Source organism: Harpia harpyja, chromosome 3, assembly GCF_026419915.1.
Source record: "Harpia harpyja isolate bHarHar1 chromosome 3, bHarHar1 primary haplotype, whole genome shotgun sequence".
Taxonomy (NCBI): domain Eukaryota; kingdom Metazoa; phylum Chordata; class Aves; order Accipitriformes; family Accipitridae; genus Harpia; species Harpia harpyja.
In genome coordinates this window covers 38,978,729-38,996,448 of record NC_068942.1, presented here as the reverse complement: position 1 = coordinate 38,996,448, position 17,720 = coordinate 38,978,729, and the positions used below count along the sequence as shown (strand labels likewise).

The 17,720-nt window shown below is 38.5% G+C and overlaps 1 protein-coding gene across 4 annotated transcripts in view; it reads right to left on the bottom strand.

The window, feature by feature from the left end:
- The window catches only part of CKAP5 (cytoskeleton associated protein 5), a 54,975-nt gene that overhangs the window by 11,722 nt on the left and 25,533 nt on the right, over positions 1-17,720 (bottom strand). For all 4 annotated transcript variants that reach the window (XM_052782020.1, XM_052782022.1, XM_052782023.1 and 1 more), the window contains exons 16-32: positions 15,923-16,015; positions 15,099-15,284; positions 14,553-14,647; positions 13,101-13,158; positions 12,893-13,018; positions 12,418-12,554; positions 12,077-12,251; positions 11,442-11,555; positions 9,424-9,552; positions 8,588-8,782; positions 7,821-7,956; positions 6,944-7,032; positions 5,602-5,727; positions 4,758-4,907; positions 4,163-4,366; positions 2,753-2,888; positions 1,735-1,928 (exon numbers count right to left, since the gene is read on the bottom strand). In XM_052782020.1, coding sequence (XP_052637980.1) covers positions 1,735-1,928; positions 2,753-2,888; positions 4,163-4,366; positions 4,758-4,907; positions 5,602-5,727; positions 6,944-7,032; positions 7,821-7,956; positions 8,588-8,782; positions 9,424-9,552; positions 11,442-11,555; positions 12,077-12,251; positions 12,418-12,554; positions 12,893-13,018; positions 13,101-13,158; positions 14,553-14,647; positions 15,099-15,284; positions 15,923-16,015 — 2,343 coding nt within the window. The remainder of the gene's footprint in view (positions 1-1,734; positions 1,929-2,752; positions 2,889-4,162; positions 4,367-4,757; positions 4,908-5,601; positions 5,728-6,943; positions 7,033-7,820; positions 7,957-8,587; positions 8,783-9,423; positions 9,553-11,441; positions 11,556-12,076; positions 12,252-12,417; positions 12,555-12,892; positions 13,019-13,100; positions 13,159-14,552; positions 14,648-15,098; positions 15,285-15,922; positions 16,016-17,720) is intronic.

Sequence of the window (17,720 nt, the reverse complement as noted above, 5' to 3'; positions counted from 1 at the left end):
GTATGAACTGTCAATACTACCATCCATCAGCAATCCAATAGGGCCACTCTGGACTGCCAGGTGCTACTTCAGGAGCTAATTAACCCACACTGACAAGCTGTAATACTGAACACAGCTATTTCTAGCCCACATAATATCCAAGAAACAAGCCACCTTGAACTCAAACTATGGTACTACCATGTGTTTCTAATTGTTGCTTGTGTTGCTGCAAAAAACCAACCAACCAAAAAATCCTCACCCACCTTCCTACAGCCCCTACAGAACCCAGGCAATGCTTTAACGCCATGGACCCTACCACAGAAGCCAGAGTCCTTCTAACAGTTGACCTGTTCAATGTACTCTTAATTCACCCTGAACACAAGGTAAGCCAACTGAACACTCCAACTCATGTAGTGAAAAGAATCATATTTATCTGCTTACCTACAGGGCCAAAGGTTACCAATGACTACATTTGAACAAAAGTAGCCATGACAATTTTGTGGGAAGTACTCTCCAGCATCCCTATGATTTGGAAACCTTCCTGAAAAGCCATACATTTGGGGACTAGATGGACCATACTGAAGCTCAAAAAGCCATGGTTAGAAGGGGTTGAATTATTCAAGGTGCTACAGTTCTTTTCTTAACCTTGAAAATCCAAAAGCAAATGGACTATGCAACTCTGAGAAGGCAGCAGATTGCACTCTGAACAATAGTTAAAATAAGATGGGAATCTAAAATGTTAATGAAAATGCAACACTAATTTTCATGGAAATGGTTACCAGAAAAAATAAGTCACATAAAATTTCAACATTTCAGGAAATTGGAAAAAAAAAAGGGGGGGGGGGGGGGGGGGGAAGGCAGCCTTACTTTCCTGTTCGTCATACTCCATAAAACATCCATCCAATAGCTTGTATGCACTATGGCATATAACAGAATGCAAAAAATTTGTACAGGCATTAACATATCTATCATATTGTAATCAGTTTAAGTGCTGCTAGAAACATTACCAGGACCACAAAAATCAGAGAACAGAACAGGAAAAAATGGTCTAACAGCTCTTGATTCAGGTTAGAATTCAGTACACTTAATCTGTTACGCACAGTAATTGTAGACAACACAGTGACCTTGCTTTCCACTGCTGGAGACTGAAAAGTGAGTTTTGCCACCTTTAACTTTCACTGCACTTTAGATGAAATGGCTAAGTATGATTTCCAGAGAATAAAACAGCAGCAATACAAAGCAACACAGTACTGACACAGCCCTTAAGCACTGGAACACAGTAAGACAAAGCAAACTAAACTTACCAGACTTCAACTACAAAGCAGTTAGTGGAAACGGGCATTAAAAAAAAAAAGCTGAGTACTTGATGAAGCCCCAACAACTAGCCTTTTTTGACCAAGTTATCCAAATACAATTCTAAATCACAAGTGTTACCTATACAGTTGACTATAAAGCAAGTTACTCTTTATAAACAATTTAATTCCCATGAAAGTCAGTGTTTTGCTCATTTTTTCCAATTTAGTTTTTCATTCATGAACACCCAGGTTATATATCGCACAATGAGGAATTAACTAACAATTAACTTTTAGTGGATCTATGGTGTTGCAAGTTATTTTCAACATTACAAAATGCTCTCGACACCAACAGCAAGATATACCACAACCAATCACAAGCAAAACAGTGCTAAACCCTACAAAAGCATAAGGATTTGAAAAAAAAAGTTAAAAAAAAAATCTTATTTCCAGTTACACTCACATTTCCAATCAGCTTGAACACTTGGTCGCCATGAACATTATAGACAGTCACAATGGTGTTCAGTGCAGCATTGCGCACAGTGTTGTCCCTATCACCAATATGAGTTGCCATCTCTTTTAAGGCTTTCCCTGGAGTTGGCTGGCATACATTCATGCCATATGATTCAACCAGACATCCAAGCTCTTCCAGGCATTCTAAAGGAAGAAAATGACACGTGCACATTCAAGTTTAAAGCTGCTGGGAAGAGAGCCCTCCCAACTTCTGTGTTGCTTGCACAACTTGAACATTCACTGCAGAGAAGTGTCAATCACGGTGCTGATGATAGATATACTCCAGGTGATTTATGGGATGATTAGTAAACTAATGGTTCAGACTACTTCACACATATAGTATCTAAAAAGCTGTCAGTCATCCCTATACTCTTCAAATATTTCCCATTACCATATATGAGCAATGTTACAGTTACTGTCACATCTAGGTGGTTTAGACAATTGTGAGCTTGCAATGCTATATATCATGTATATAGTTTAACTTCCTGGTTATATCAGGATAAGACATTTTCAAGGTGACTAGGGAGTTGTTTGAACTACAAACACCATACCACAAATAAATTCTGTAATAAAGTTGAGACAGATGTACAGTGTAGAGACATTTCTTTCTAAAGTCTTAATCAGATTAACTGATTCCCTTAGTCACTTGGACAATAGTACTGTCACTGTTCTCCCCAGTACTGTTTCGCTAAGACAACAAGCCCACTCAAGGGAGACTCAACCTTAATGCTGAGAGCAATTTAAACAGATTTCTCATCTTTGGAAGGTACGAAGACACCAAAAATAAAAAGCAAGATGATACTACTTTAAAATCCAATCCTTTAAAAAATTACAAGCATTTGCATAAAATTCTACAAAGAGGCAAATGTCATATTCCACCAAACATTATTATGCTGGGTTTTTCAAGATGCAAAACAAAGCAATTTCAAGTACTTTGCAATTGCCCAGTTCATCATGCTATTTCCCACCTGCACGCTGTTTTGAGTTTTTGGATTTTGTCCCCTCCATGATGAAAGTGAACATCTTGCTGGCTGGATAGATGAGACACATCCTGTTCAGAATGGCACGTACATCCTTGCGGATGACATCTTTCGGTTCTCCTACCTAGTGGAAAAGTCAAAAAAAAAAAAAAAAAGAGGGGAAGAAATACAGAATATTTTAAACAGTCTCATGTTACTGTCAATTAGTCTAAATAATGTTAGGAAACCCAGAATTATTCTCAATGCAAAAACCCTTTTTGGTAAATGGCTTCTAAAGGCAAATATGCAATATAGAATCACAGAATTGTTTAGTTTGGAAAAGACCTTTAAGATCATCGAGTCCAACCATTAACCTAGCTAGCACTGCCAAGTCCACCACTAAACCACCATGTCCCTAAGTGCCACATCTACACTTCTTTTAAATACCTCCAGGCATGATGGACCACTTCCCTGGGCAGCCTGTTCCAATGCTTGACAAACCTTTCGGTAAAGAAATTTTTCCCAATACCCAATATAAACCTCCACTGGCACTACTTGAGGCCATTTCCTCTTGTCCTATCGTTTGTTATTTGGGAGACTGACACCCACCTTGCTATAACCTCCTTTCAGGTAGTTGTAGAGAACGATAGGGTCTCCCCTCAGCCTCCTTTTCTCCAGACTAAACAACCCTCAGTTCCCTCATCTGCTCCTCACAAGGCTTGTTCTCTAGACCCTTCACTAGCTTCGTTGCCCTTCTTTGGACATGCTCCAGCACCTCAGCATCTTTTTGTAGTGAGGGGCTCAAAACTGAACACGGTATTCAAGGTGTGGCCTCACCAGTGCCAGTACAGGGGGACGATCACTTGCCTAGTCCTGCTGGCGGCACTATTTCTGATACCAGCCAGGATGCCATTGGCTACCTTGGCAACCTGGGCACACTGCTGGCTCATATTCAGCTGGCTGTTGACCAACACCCCCAGGTCTTTTTCTGCTGGGCAGCTTTCCAGCCACCCTTCCCCAAGCCTTTAGCGTTGCATGGGGTTGTTGTGACCAAAGTGCAGGACCTGGCACTTGGCCTTGTTGAACCTCATACAACTGGCCCTGGCCCATTGATCCAGCCTGTCCAGAACCCTCTGTAGAGCCTTCCTACCCTCAAGCAGATCAACCCTCCTGCCCAGCTTAGTGTTGTCTGCAAACTTGATGAGGGTGCACTCGATCCCCTCATCCAGATCATTGATAAAGATATTAAACAGAAGTGGCCCCAATACTGAGCCCTGGGGAACACCACTTGTGACCGGCCACCAACTCAATTTAACACTATTCACAATATATTTGGAATGAACATATTACAGTATTTGATGGTATCCTGCCATATTCCTCATGAAAAATAAAGGTTAGTTTCTGTACAATGAACTGTACCTTTAGGATAAGATATGGGATGAAAGAGGATGCTTCATTTTCAGTAAGGTGATACTCTTCTTGACTCAGCAAATTGAAAAGCAATTTAAGGTATTCAAGTGCTTTCATCAAAACACTTGTGTTGGTATCAAAGAACCGCAGGGTAAGCCATTTTAAGATCAGATCCAGGCAGCTGATGACTCCATCTTTTTCACTTTCCAAGTGCTTGAAGGAGAGAAAAAAAAAGTTGTGCAAAATGAAACACTCTGTTCAAGAAAAGAACAGAGAATAAGGAAAAGATATGCCTGATAAGACGGTCTACATTTATTGGTTGATTCCTAGAATCATAAGTACTCACTTTTAAACTTACACAGCTTTCTGGAATTCTAAGAGAAGTCTCCAGTGAGGAAATTTTCCCTTTTCCCAAGAAACAATATTAATACCAACTTCATTATGCCTCTGAAAATTATTTTTATGTACGTTAAGGTTTCAGCTTCACAGAACAATGGCCCCCGGCTCCTCAGAGAATTCCGATTTGATGTTAATTCAAGCAGAATCTTTCTTAGCAGAGAATAATTCTACACAACATCATCTACTACCACAGATCCAAACTCACCTCAATCATAACAGCCAGTGCTTTGTTGTGGTGCTGAAAGTCTGCATGAAACATCTCATCCTGTAGCCATTTGGCCACACAACTGGACATCTGAGTTTTTAGTTGCTCAATATACTCATCACGGGGAGTAGTGAAATTCCACTTTAACACCTGTAAAAGGTAGCATTTGCAACTCAAAGCAAGCAATACCTTTTCTTCCTGAAAGAATCTGCAAATTGCATTCCTTTAAAAACAGATTCTAAAGCAGAATTAAAAGTCTTCTCATTATCAACAACAACAACAAAATCAGTGGTGTTTGCTCACCTTGGCTTCCATGAAAAATTTTCTCTATGTGGAGTGGTTATCTTTAGGCCATTATCTTAATTATTATCACTTAAAGTGGTTGTTTTTAAGCTATAGATAGGCCTATTTACTAGCAAGTTACAAATAACATGCATGTTTTAGGTAACAGAATTTCCCTACAAAAGACAAGCTTGAGAAGTAAGGCTGTTCAAAGTAAGTATATTAAAGCATATATCCTAGAACTCTGAAATTAGTCAACTGTTTTCAGGTAAAAACTTGATGATACTTCACAACTGAAGACCACCTCTTAGAAGTTATAAAAAGGCCTTTGGCTTTTATAAGAGTGTATAAATGCACAACATTTGAAAATCAGAACAGAAACACCACAATAAATCAGATATTGGCCTGAGAAGGTCAACTGAAAACTAGATAATCAATTTAAGGGATGGACAGAGACTATCACTTTCATACCACAGCATATTTAATTCTACATTAAAAACCAAAAGAATGCATTAAAATTACACTCCTTCAACACTTGTGAATACATTCAGATTTTTCTCACCTTCAGACCTTTCTCATCTTTCATTCTCTGTTCTTTCCCATTTGGGACTACGATAAAAATAGGACCCGATTTATCATCATCTTCTTTCAGATTAGGCTTGCTTAGCACTTTCTTCCCCTGTACACCCTGAAAAAAGCAAGGTATTAACAGGCAACACAAGACCTACGTATGCCTCAGTCCTATCAATTGCAAGCGTTAGATACCAGCCAACCTCATGCTGCCTATGTGTACAAGAGCCAGAGAGAAGCTGGAAGAATAATGTTGATTAGAATTTTAGAAGTATGTGCTCTGCTGCTGTGGAAGCAATACCCATGACAGTGTGCACAGTAGTACCCTGTGAAATACAACACATCACTCTCAGTGTGCTAGTCACCCACACGCATCCCTAAAACCCAACGGGGTACCTGTTTGATAGATTTGCTCTTTGTCAGACTTGTACTGCCTTTGCTGAGGCTTGTATTAGCTTTGGACAGGCTGGTATTGCCCTTGGACATACTGCTATTAACATCTGACTGCTGTAAATAAGCCACAGAAAAGGCTTTGTTGTTAGACAGCCATTTACTCTTAAGAGTTACCATTCCAAACCTTTTAATGTGTTCACAGCAAAGGCATCAACTCTAGCATCAGAGTTTTGACAGAAGAACACATCGACTTAGACAAATCTACAACATCCTTCCAGGTTTGTTCCATTCATTCCTGCCACGAATTTGAACCTACATCAAATGTTCTCATCACAACACTACTTTAGACAATGGAGGCAACGGGACTGTAGAACAATTTGGCTTTTTTTCAGTTATACACACACAGGACAAACTTTAAAGTTAATAGCAAAAAAAATTACTTTAACACAAAACAACAGAAAAGCCTAGCCACAAATTCAAATGTAATCAGTTGAGATTATTATTATGCATTTAAGCATCTTCCTGCCCTTTTTGCATGTGTGACCGAGAACATTTTACCCTTCATATGGCAAAGGAGAGATTAATTTCTTTTGATACATGGGTTCAAAATTACTGTTCAAAGTATAACATTGGAACTGCAATGGTAAGAACGAATTCTCAACAGCACAAAATTAAGAAGGTCAAGCAGATTTAGAACATAGACCGAGCTGCTCACAAGACTGCATTTCTGACAACACAAACTTTAAGAACTAAATAAAGACAAAAGTAGAGATTAAGTAAGCGATATGGGAAGACCTGCCATTTCAGAACTCATACAAGCATAAAGATTCCCAGTAAAAGCAGGCCCTAGCAAGGGCTATAGTCTTCTACCTATAATACATTAACAAACTACAGCTATTAACTTTATAGAACTGATTTTATACATAATGAAATCAACATACCTTAGCTTTAGAGGAGGTTCCTCCTGCTTTGGCTTTTTTTGGATCAGGCTTGGATTCCATGGTATTGGACCCTGAATCTTCAGCAAGTGCTGGAGAAACAATAGACCATTTCAAACTACCAACAAGCCCATTTTAGGTCAGCACAGTTTTCCATTCTTAGGACAGAAGAAAAACTGTTCATGGATAAAATATGCTTATCACACAGAGATCTGAGGATTTTAGACCCATAAAATAAGTTCCTTAAATTCCATGTTAGCATACAAAGTCTTCATAATTAAGATCATAATATGTTAGCAAATTTGTCATTATCAAAATTTAAAAATGCACACACACATATACTGTGCAGGCTAATGTCTAGAGCTGTAGTTGCACCCAGTTTGAGCAGGCAAGCTAGCCCCAGCAGAGAGATAAGGCAGGGCTGCTTCTTCAAATCACTTGTCCCTTGATCCTGTTACCCTGTCTTATGCATCAGCACAAGCATTCTGGTAGCACCACAGTGAAATATACAGAAGAAATACTCCAGATAAAAATTAATGCAAAAACATTTTAAAAAAAAGTTAAGATCAGATTAGTATTACAAAAAAACCCAAACAACCAACCCTCTAGTCCATGGGGTTTAGCTTGAATATCAAGCAGGTATTTTCAAAGAGCAGCTGACAGATGGTTGTGTGGAAAGGAAAAACCCTCCTATATTGGAAGCTGATTCAACTGCAAGACCAGAGCTGCAGGCAGAACTCAGTAGATTACACAGCTATTTGTGACCCTAACTATATTGAATTCCTCTCCTCCTGCTAAGTATGTTTCTTCCTCTGGCATGTCAAAAAGCTTCAAAACCCACCCTTTTCTCAGTCGTTTCCCAGAACATAAGAGAAGTTACCTGATGCAGGTTGGAATTTGGCTGGAGCAGCTCCCCCTACCACTCTGGAAGATGCTTTAGCAGGAGGAGCTGGTTTGGCTGGCATGTTGGCTTTGGCTTTCTCAAGCATGGCCAGTACCTGGTCTTTGGAAGTTGGCTAGAGAACAGAAGCGGGGAGGAAAAAGTGATAAATTCAGAAAGATTAGTGATACTGATTACTAATACGTGCCACAGACAAGGAAAGTGACAGTAGTTTGAAACAAGCTGTTCTCTGTTTAGCATCTTCCAGGACATCAGTGTTTTCAGGTATTTCTGTTCTGAGACAAAACACCTTTCCATTAAGTTTCTTCTGCAAGACCTATGGGAAATGTGAACCAGCAATCTCTTCTAGGTGAGCAGTCCTATGACATTAATGGAGTGCCCTAACAGTGATTAAGCTACTCAAGAGTCCATAAGACACACCAAATTGCTAGAAGCCATCTTAAAGCATGTGTTCAAAGGCATACAATTGGACAGTATGGAAGCTATCTGCAGGTAGATTTTTTCAGAAGGAAAGCAGAATGAATAAATGTCAAGCTCCTGAAGTTATGAACCTGTGGTAGCAGTAGACTTTGAGGTAGAGAAAGCTCTAACTCACAGTCTCCTGATACTATTTTCAGCCTCCCCTGAAAATATTCAATGCAGACAAGCTTACATGATGCAAGATAGCATGCCATGAGACTGTAAATGCGACTTGTTAATATCCACTCATTCAAGGTCACATTATCTAATCTCAGTGATAGAAATACCTTCAGCTTGCTGGTGGCTTTTGCCATCTTCTCAAAGCCAAGATGCATCATAAAGAACGGCAGGGCATCCTGCGCCTTTTTACGCACATCCCCATTTCGATCTTCAAGGCAGGAGTACAGGTGAGGCACACACAAGAGTAGGTCAGAAGGAACAGAACGGAGGGTAGGCAACTTCTCAGCCAACCAACCAAGAAGCTGAAAGAAAGTTTTATTTTAAAAGTTTTTGGATAAGTGCTCACAGCGCTCTGTCAGGCCACAAGAGCCTGAATAGTAGTCCTTCACATACCTCTATGTAAGCAGGAAAAACACCCCACCCCAACATTTGTTCAGAGAAATATTCTTAACCAACATCAATTTTCATGTCAGCAATTAAAAAAATTTTAAAAATTAAGTGCAGTGTGTTAATACCCAGCTGTCTTAAAACTTGGGAGCCTGGTCTCTTAAGACTGCATGGGCTGTTTCTTCCTTTTGAAAGTAACATCAAAATTTCAGCTACACTTTATTAGTCTCAAATATATTAAATGCCTCCACTTCATTTCTGGTCTTCATTACTATGTGGTTAATTTGAGGGAAAACACACTATCTCTTAAAATGCTGATCAAAATAGACAAAAATTTCATTTTGGAGGCACTGAAATCTGAATGACAGCTATCATCAGGATCAAAGCTCATTATTAGCCTTTTGAGGTTTAACAATTCTATGTCAGTATGTAGACACAGCTACTTGTTTACTCATGTAATGGTAGCATTGTGTCATTTCAGTCTGCATAGATAAACACAGTCCATAGGCAAGTAAGGTTATTTTGATTAGACAGAGTTTACTCAATAGAAGCCTACCTCTTGTCTCAGGAAAGGATTTTCTTTTTTCAGCTCCTCAGCCAGGTCTTCCCCTTCCAACCACTCTTTCATGCCAGTTTGTTCAGCCCAGGCATTCACAGTTGCTAGTGCAGCAGCACGAACATTATTCTGTAGCAAGAACAAGATTTAAGAATAATAATCCTAACGAGAGGTCAGAAGATTACAACAGAAAAGGCAATAGATTTATCCTTCCCATGAAAGCAAGAAGCTTCTACATCACAGGCTTTGAGATCTATATTTCTTCATGGCTCGAGAAGTCTAAGATTCAGAAGATTTTAGTTTTAGTGATGGCATCAGCTGCAGAAATCACCAAATCAGACACCATACTTACCTACCATCATTTTTAAAACATAAGTTCAATAAAGACTTAGCACATTCATAAATCAAGGCAAGTGGGTTATGGAGCCTGTTATTAAGGCACTCTTATTTAGGACACACATGAGCAAAAGTCAAGTCAGGAACAGGGGAGTCTTCTAACTCCTACCAATTTCCATTTTTAGTGTTTTTTTCCAAGCAAAATTTAGAACAGCACCCTTTTTTGAAGCAGCTATGTAAAGTCAGGAGGAGTCAGATGGAATACTTAACAACCATGGTTCTTCAAAATGTTATCAGTATAGACATGATTCCATACATATGACTCTCTCCTGTAGACTGAATTTCTGAAGCAAGCTGATAATGTAACAGACTCATTTAGCTTTAGTATGAATCAATTTTAAAAGCAAAGGTAACATCCAGGCATGTGTCTAAACAAGAAGTGAGCATCCTTGCAAATAACTTGTCCCATCTTTAATCTCATTGAAGAAAAGAAACAAATCTTGTGCTGCACGTAAATAGATACTCATCAGCCTCTCTGACAAGGCCTTGGTTCCCATCACTCAAACTTAATTTGTCTTCACTCATGCTACAAGCTGTTGATTTTCCTCAACTATTCAGTGGGTCCACTATCAACATTTCGAAGTAGGGCCCAAAAAAGATCCTCCTCATCGTCAAAAACTCTAGCAATTGGATAAACTATGTAAATCTACTGCAACAATGTTTGAATGAGTATACAAACCTCTGTCAGCAAGCATTACAGTGCTTACAAGTAACACTGGTATTATGCATTTTTGTAACAGTACAAGTTAATCACAGTTGGCCTTATCCTTAAACCATGTTCTTGGAACTGAAGGAAGCTTGCTGTTTTCTCAAGATAATTGGTGAATAAAAGAAGAATCCAACTGAGTCATGTAAAATCTCTGTTGTTTAAGACTCTTAATGAGAAAGCAATTTCAACTAAGAGTTTTTATCTAGCCCTAGGACCAGTCCTAGTCCTTCCATTGCTTGGGACAGGTAGATCCAGTTTCTGCTCTTTTTCCTACTCACATTCAGAGTAGAGATATCTGAAGTATGCCACCACTTCTGGCATAAGACACTGGCATCTTCCCAAGCCTCCTTCCCCCATTGCTTCAAATAGCTCTTTCCCATGGTCCTAGCTTTGATTTTGACATAGCACCTTGATAAGCTCAACACTGACATTATACAGGCTTCAGTGTCAGTTGTGAGTGCCCCGTTTCTACCTACAGTTCAAAGGTCTCCTACACGGTGACACAAAGACAATAATGTACATTGGAATCCACACTGATATGCTAAAAATAACAGAAGTTCTACAAGCAACTTTACCAAGCAAACTTGATTGGAGTCTAACATAGTGTATTTTCAGCATTGCAAGTATCATAGGAGTTACCACATTTCATTTAAAAGCTGAATTATGACACTGACTGGGTTTATTTACAAGCAGAGGAATACACCTCAGGCAGAACATACATTCAGGCACACGTTCATATTTGGATAGTAAGTTGTCATTTAGGCAAGAACCTTTCAAAAAAATTTGTAAGCTTCCAAAGAAGTTTTTACTACCATCCACCTCTCAAAAGCAAGTCCAAACAGCAATAGTTATTCTCAGGCATGGCTCAGATAATGAGCAGCAAAAAGGAAAGAGAACTTCATGAGTGTCCTACCTTACTGTCTCCTAGGACTGTAATGACAGGAATGCCCAGATTTTTCACATGCTGTTTGATATTGGGACCCATTGCCGTTGCTAGCTGCTGAAGGATGCTCAGTGTTTGTTGCACCTGCACATAAAAAGGCTTTGAATAAAATACTGCTACAACCATGTGCACAAAACTCCAAGTCATATGGGGAAAAGTAACACTGCTGTACATCTAGGCTTTTACTTTAGAATGCCTGCTCAATGATATCTATTCCAGACTTCAAATCAATCACACAGATAAATATGATTTCTGTATTCTGAGTAAACTAAAGTTCAACTAAAAATATTTTCAAAGAAGGGACACTTCACTTTTGTCACAAGTGGAGCAATTATCCAAACATTTTTGTTGTTGGTTGGTTGTTTTTTTCAATTTGCTTGCATTACATTCAGAGTAGAGTAGATTTTACCTTTTTTGAAGGCCTTTATTTTTTAATACAAAGACAAATACTTATAAAAATAAGCAAATATACAATCTAGAAATACACAACTGTTGATTTCATGACATTGTAACAGAATGAATAATAGGCAAGGTTCAGAAATCACAAATAGTTTGTTTTAAGTTCTAAGCTGGGAACAGCTGAAACAGGATTTTGAATAACATACCAAGATTTTATTAGAGTCATTGAGACGACTCTTCAAAGCAGCTGGAAGTTCTCCTATGTTTGGCTGTATGAACTTAGCATCATTTATTATGCTTGTCACTTCATCTAGACCTTCCTTTCTGATCTTCCAGTTTTTGTCCCCAATCTTAGACACTAGTTCAGCTGTGATCTTATCACTGTAAGAGGGGAAAAAAAAAAGGTAAAAAGCCCATTTTCTTAGTTATGTGTCTTTTAGTATTTGAGTGCTTTAACACCACAGATTTCTGCTTAGAAAGTGTTTATAAACACAAAGTTTTGAATTGCAGTGGAAGTATGTCTTCAGGTTGTAGAATTGAAACCTACCCAATATCTGTTCTTGGCAAGAGATCCACAACATCATTCCCCACATCCTCCTGTTCTTCTTCCTCACCATCATCCCCACCTCCCCCACTGTGCCTGGAAATGCCACGAGTTGGGGTTGGTGCCGTCTGCCCTTGCATCTGCAAGCAACACAAAAATCAGAAACACCTATTTCACAGTTTTTCATTTGACATTAAAAATAAAAACACTTGCATGATATGAATGCGCTGTCTCGGGGTGATAGACATTATACTATTCAAACCAACCCAGAAACTTTTTAAGTCTGTAATGAAAAAAAAAGTAACTATTGACATAGCTAGACATAACAAGTTTGCAGCTGCTTTGGTGAGCTGTCTTAAAAAAATCTGGTTCACTTACAAAAACACAGGTTAGACCACAATATTACTACAGATTCCAGCTACTGAAGTTTCCAAGTAGTTTTGATGATACTTGGTAGTAAGAGAGCTACACTTCATACCTTTTCAAATTCTGCATCTATCTGGGAGAGAAGGGCTGGCTTCTCATCCTCAAAAAACATTCGCAAAGGAGGTCCCATATAAAGATACATGACTCCCAGCAAGGTAATGGCAGAAGTCCTTACAGCCTGCCAGAAAGAGGATAAAAGCACTCAGTCTTCAAATTAGGGATTGATAATAATTCAGGATTCAAATTCTAAATTTACTCACTGGGTTAGTTGCAGCAAGAGCTGTCTTCACATTACTGATGAAAGCTTTGACATTCAGTCTGTGGGAAAAAGACAACCCCCATAAGTAAAACGCAACACAGGAAGTACCAACAAGAAAAAAAAAATCATCACAATATGCTAAAGAAAAAAAAACGTGCCGAGAACAGTTTCATACAACTAACTTACAAGCAGAAGGTATTTCCACTTATAAAAAAATATCACAGGCACAGTGTAGATGGTAGCTATTTAAATAGCTACTGAAAGAGATCGCTCTGGGGAATAGCCTACTATGAAAATCAATACAGTAAACGTAAGATAAGTGATATCAAAGACTGCTATTATTACAGCTGGAAAGTTTCTTAAACTACCTCACCCATATGATTGCTAGGACTGAAATCCTGAGGGATGAGCCTAGAATCATTTTAAGCACTTGAAACATGGCTACATAGTAAAGGTGAGGCGGTTTTTTTATTAGTCAGGATCTTCCAGAAAGACACAAATTTCAAAGAGAAATTTACAAGAGAAAGAAGGGAAGGTTTAGATTACTGCATCTTCTATACTACCACTGAATTCAATAGAAGAGAAAACAGGCATTCACGGAAGCTTCATTTGTGCAGCCTCAAACACTGCTGTTCCAGTATTATATCTACACATAGATTACTCTGCTGGAAATACATGCTTTTGGGGGAATTGACTGAAGAAGAGAGTTTATTTTCCAGACTTAATCAATGTTACTATCCATTTAATAGCTGCAAAACAGCTTGGACAGGCACAGTAACTGCCCAAGTAGTCAAATTAGTATTTGAAGTCTTCACTGCTTAGAAATTTTGTTCTCAGGAGTAAACTGTATTACGCATGCTTGACCACATTCAGTTAAGAGACCGATGATTAAAAATTAAGGAATGCTATCCCTGGTTCTGATGGAGAATCCATTTCTTAAACTCACAGCACCAGATACAATAATGGCTATCTTGTTGGCTAAAGCTTCATCCTGTTATCAGCCTCAAAATCTCTCCCAAGAAGAGTAATAAGCATGCTTATATGTACTCTTCTATAGGCTGTCTGGTTTGGGTTTTTTAACTATAAAATACAGTGATCCACCTGGGTGCAGGTGTATCCAAGTAGAACAGGAACAACAAACATGCAATACCACAGCTCCTTGCCCAGCCCACTCCTATAGTATATAAAGTTTAAGAAAAATGCTCTTCAGAGAAGGCTGAGTGATGAATAAAGTAGATGAATTAGTAGTGTAATAGTATCCTATTAGTAATGTCAGATACTTTCATTTACACATTTAGAGCTAGAAGAGCACCTGACAAAGTTTAAGGAACAAGAGTTCAGACGCACTTGCAGCCACCCTCTTCAGACCAATTTGACAAAGAACAGATTCTTTGTCCTAGATTAGAAACATTTTCATTCAAGTTTCTCTTAGCAATTTACTTAAAAGACGTACCCAGAAAAGCCAAACTCTTTAATTGCATTTGAAAGCCAGTTCAAAGTTTCTGACTGGTTTTTAGGATTCTTTTGAGAGAAAGCCATAGCCACAACCTAGAACAGAAGAGAGTTAAGTGTAAATTTTCACTGACAAACTAGGTGACAAAGCACTGTAATAAAGGAGTGAAGACACCTGCAAAAAACCACAGGGCATTGCAAGTAAACAGAAACAGCTGGGGTAACATAGGAGGAAAAATCTGTTGTGTCACTGTAGCAGAATATCATTGCAACTGAAGTGAACCAGAAGTTCCTGAAGTACTTAAAGGCAGCCAGAGATACTTTATTATGGATGTGTACCTGCTTTGGCAATATTTCAGCAAAATACTGATTTACTACTCATTATTTCCTTGTTTGGAGGAACTTGTATTTAACTTCTGCCTTAGGAGGTAACTTGAGAGCAAACCAATCACTTTCAGGCAACAGAGAAAAATCAAAGATTTAGGATTTACTCCTCAGACGGAAAGAGGTTTTATTTACTGGAAGAATACCTGCACTGCTCACTCACCTGCTCAGCAGTCCATGGCAACTGACACGCCTCTGCTATTGCTGTCATAGCTTCTTTTGCATTACTCCCACATTTCACATCACCAACCTTGTCTACAAGACCATCCAGTACAACCTGTGCTGAAGTTTTGGAGAAGTTTCCTTTCTGTGCAATCAATGCAACTATATGCAATTTCATCTGCATCACCTGGAATGTCCATAACAGCAAGGAAGTTACTCATGTCTTCATGTATTTTAGACCAAATTTTTATTCTACATATTTATAGATATAAAAAAATATAAAAATAATATATGTATTTGTGGGTAAACACAAATGTATACATAAAATATGTATTTGTGTATATATACACACAAAAATGTATACATACATTTGAATATATAAAAGTGCATTCACACATGTTTGTGTACCCAAATACATATTTCATACACACACACACTTGTGTATATAAGGTTTTGTGTGATTATACACACAGATCGTGTGTATACACACAAATACATATTTTTCAATCTGTACGTATATATACATACACAATCAATAATACTTGGCAGCCATTATCTACTTTTAGATTTTATATATACACACATTCATACACATATCCACACACACATATACATCTACACATCTTCAAATGTTGTCTTTAAGCCTCAACCATCAACAGAAATAAAACCTAATTTCGAAGTTTATATTCTCATTAACTACAGATACAACTGTGGTCATAGTGCTAGGACTGTCATCAATGACATGCACCTACCACCTTTTAGTTGGACACGCCTTACATTAAGTAACAAAAATGGACTGTTAGTTACTGAAGGATAATGTATTACCTGAAAATTTGTTTCCTTCCAACCAGGTTTCTTGGCCAGCATTCTTACTAGAGCTTGGCAAGGCATTTCACTTCTCTCCATAAGCTCAACAGCCTAAAGGATAAACATTAAGTTAGCCAGTGGGTCACAAGTGATATAAAACCTGTAGCACAACCAGAAGTTACCTCAACTGTACTGTAAATATTTTCTTACTACTGAACTAAGTTGCAGAAATTCTCAGCATAAGAATTTACCTGAAGAGCCTTACTACAAGACCCACTTTTACAAGGAGTCCATTTTACAGGTATGGAGCCAACATTTAAACTACAGCATTCACATTGCTACGCTTTGTATGTTCTTTAACAAGTGTCCTTAAAACCACTATTGCCCATTCCAGCCCTGGGAATTTAACACTTAACTAAAAAAAACCCCAAGCTACCTTTCTCTCTCTCTTTTTTTCCTTTTTTTTTTTTTTAAGATGAAGTATACTGTGCACCTTTGTCCTGATTTCTGCTGAAATAAAGTCAATTTTCTTCCTAATAGCTGGTATAGTGCTGTGTTTTGGACTTAGGATGAGAATAACATTGATAACACACTGATGTTTTAGTCATTGCTAAGCAGTGTTTATACAAAGTCAAGGACTTTTCAGTTTCTCATACTGCCCTGCCAGCAGAGGCTGGGAGTGCACAAGAAGCTGGGAGGGGACACAGCCAGGACAGCTGACCCAAACGAGCCAAAGGTATATTCCATACCATATTATGTCATGCCCAGTATATAAACTGGGGGGAGTTGGCCAGGAGGCACTGTGGGTCAGGGATTGGCTGGGCATTGGTCAGCAGGTGGTGAGCAATTATGTTGTGCATCACTTGTTTTGTATATTCTATTATTATTATTATTTTCCCTTCCTTTTCTGTCCTCTTAAACTGTCTTTATCTCAACTCACTAGTTTTACTTCCTCCCCCCCAATTCTCTCCCCCATCCCACAGGGGTGGGGAGCAAGCAAGCAGCTGTGTGGTGCTTAATTGCCAGCTGGGGTTAAACTATGACAACCTTTCAAACTGGAATGCTGACTACACAGCAGAGATTAACCAAATGTAATTTAAAATACTGTTTTTACTTGTTGTTAGGCTTATCCATTGCACTAACATCTTTACATTTGAGTAAAGCTGGTTTCTGCAGCAGCATTTCAGTGCAGCAGTCGCTGTTTCATAACTTAAGTTAGCCACCTTTTCCACTAAAATATTACAACTCAGTCACAACTGTAATGGTGTAGCAGTATGAACTATTTGTGCATCTACAGTTGATGCCTTTTTGAATATGAACTCTCGAAGGTCTTACGACTGAAACCATGTGAAGAAAGCCAGGCTTCACATTTGAGTGACACATGATGCTTTTTTTGTTTGCGACTACATGAAGCACTCGCCACCAGCTGTGAAGACTGCTAGTATTGTATAAGGGTTCAAACATCAACTATTTGCCAATTGAAATTTTAGTATTATAATCAACTGCTGCCTAACATTCAATCAGCAGGGACTTGCTTGCAAATGGTTTTGCCCAGTCATTGCAAAACTTTGTTTAAACCTAGTTATCTTTGAAAATAAGCTTTAGAATTACTTAGTGTTTTGAAGAGACCTCTATGCATCCTCAATCCACACACAAATATTTTTGACAAAAGCACAACTATCTGTCTACATTAAACTGAACGACTTACTCCACTACTGTTATGGAATAAGAACTAATTTAAACCATATAAGCTGCTTGTCTTTTGCAAGTATTGTTTAATCCATCTGAAGTGCTGACATATCACTACTACTGGTAT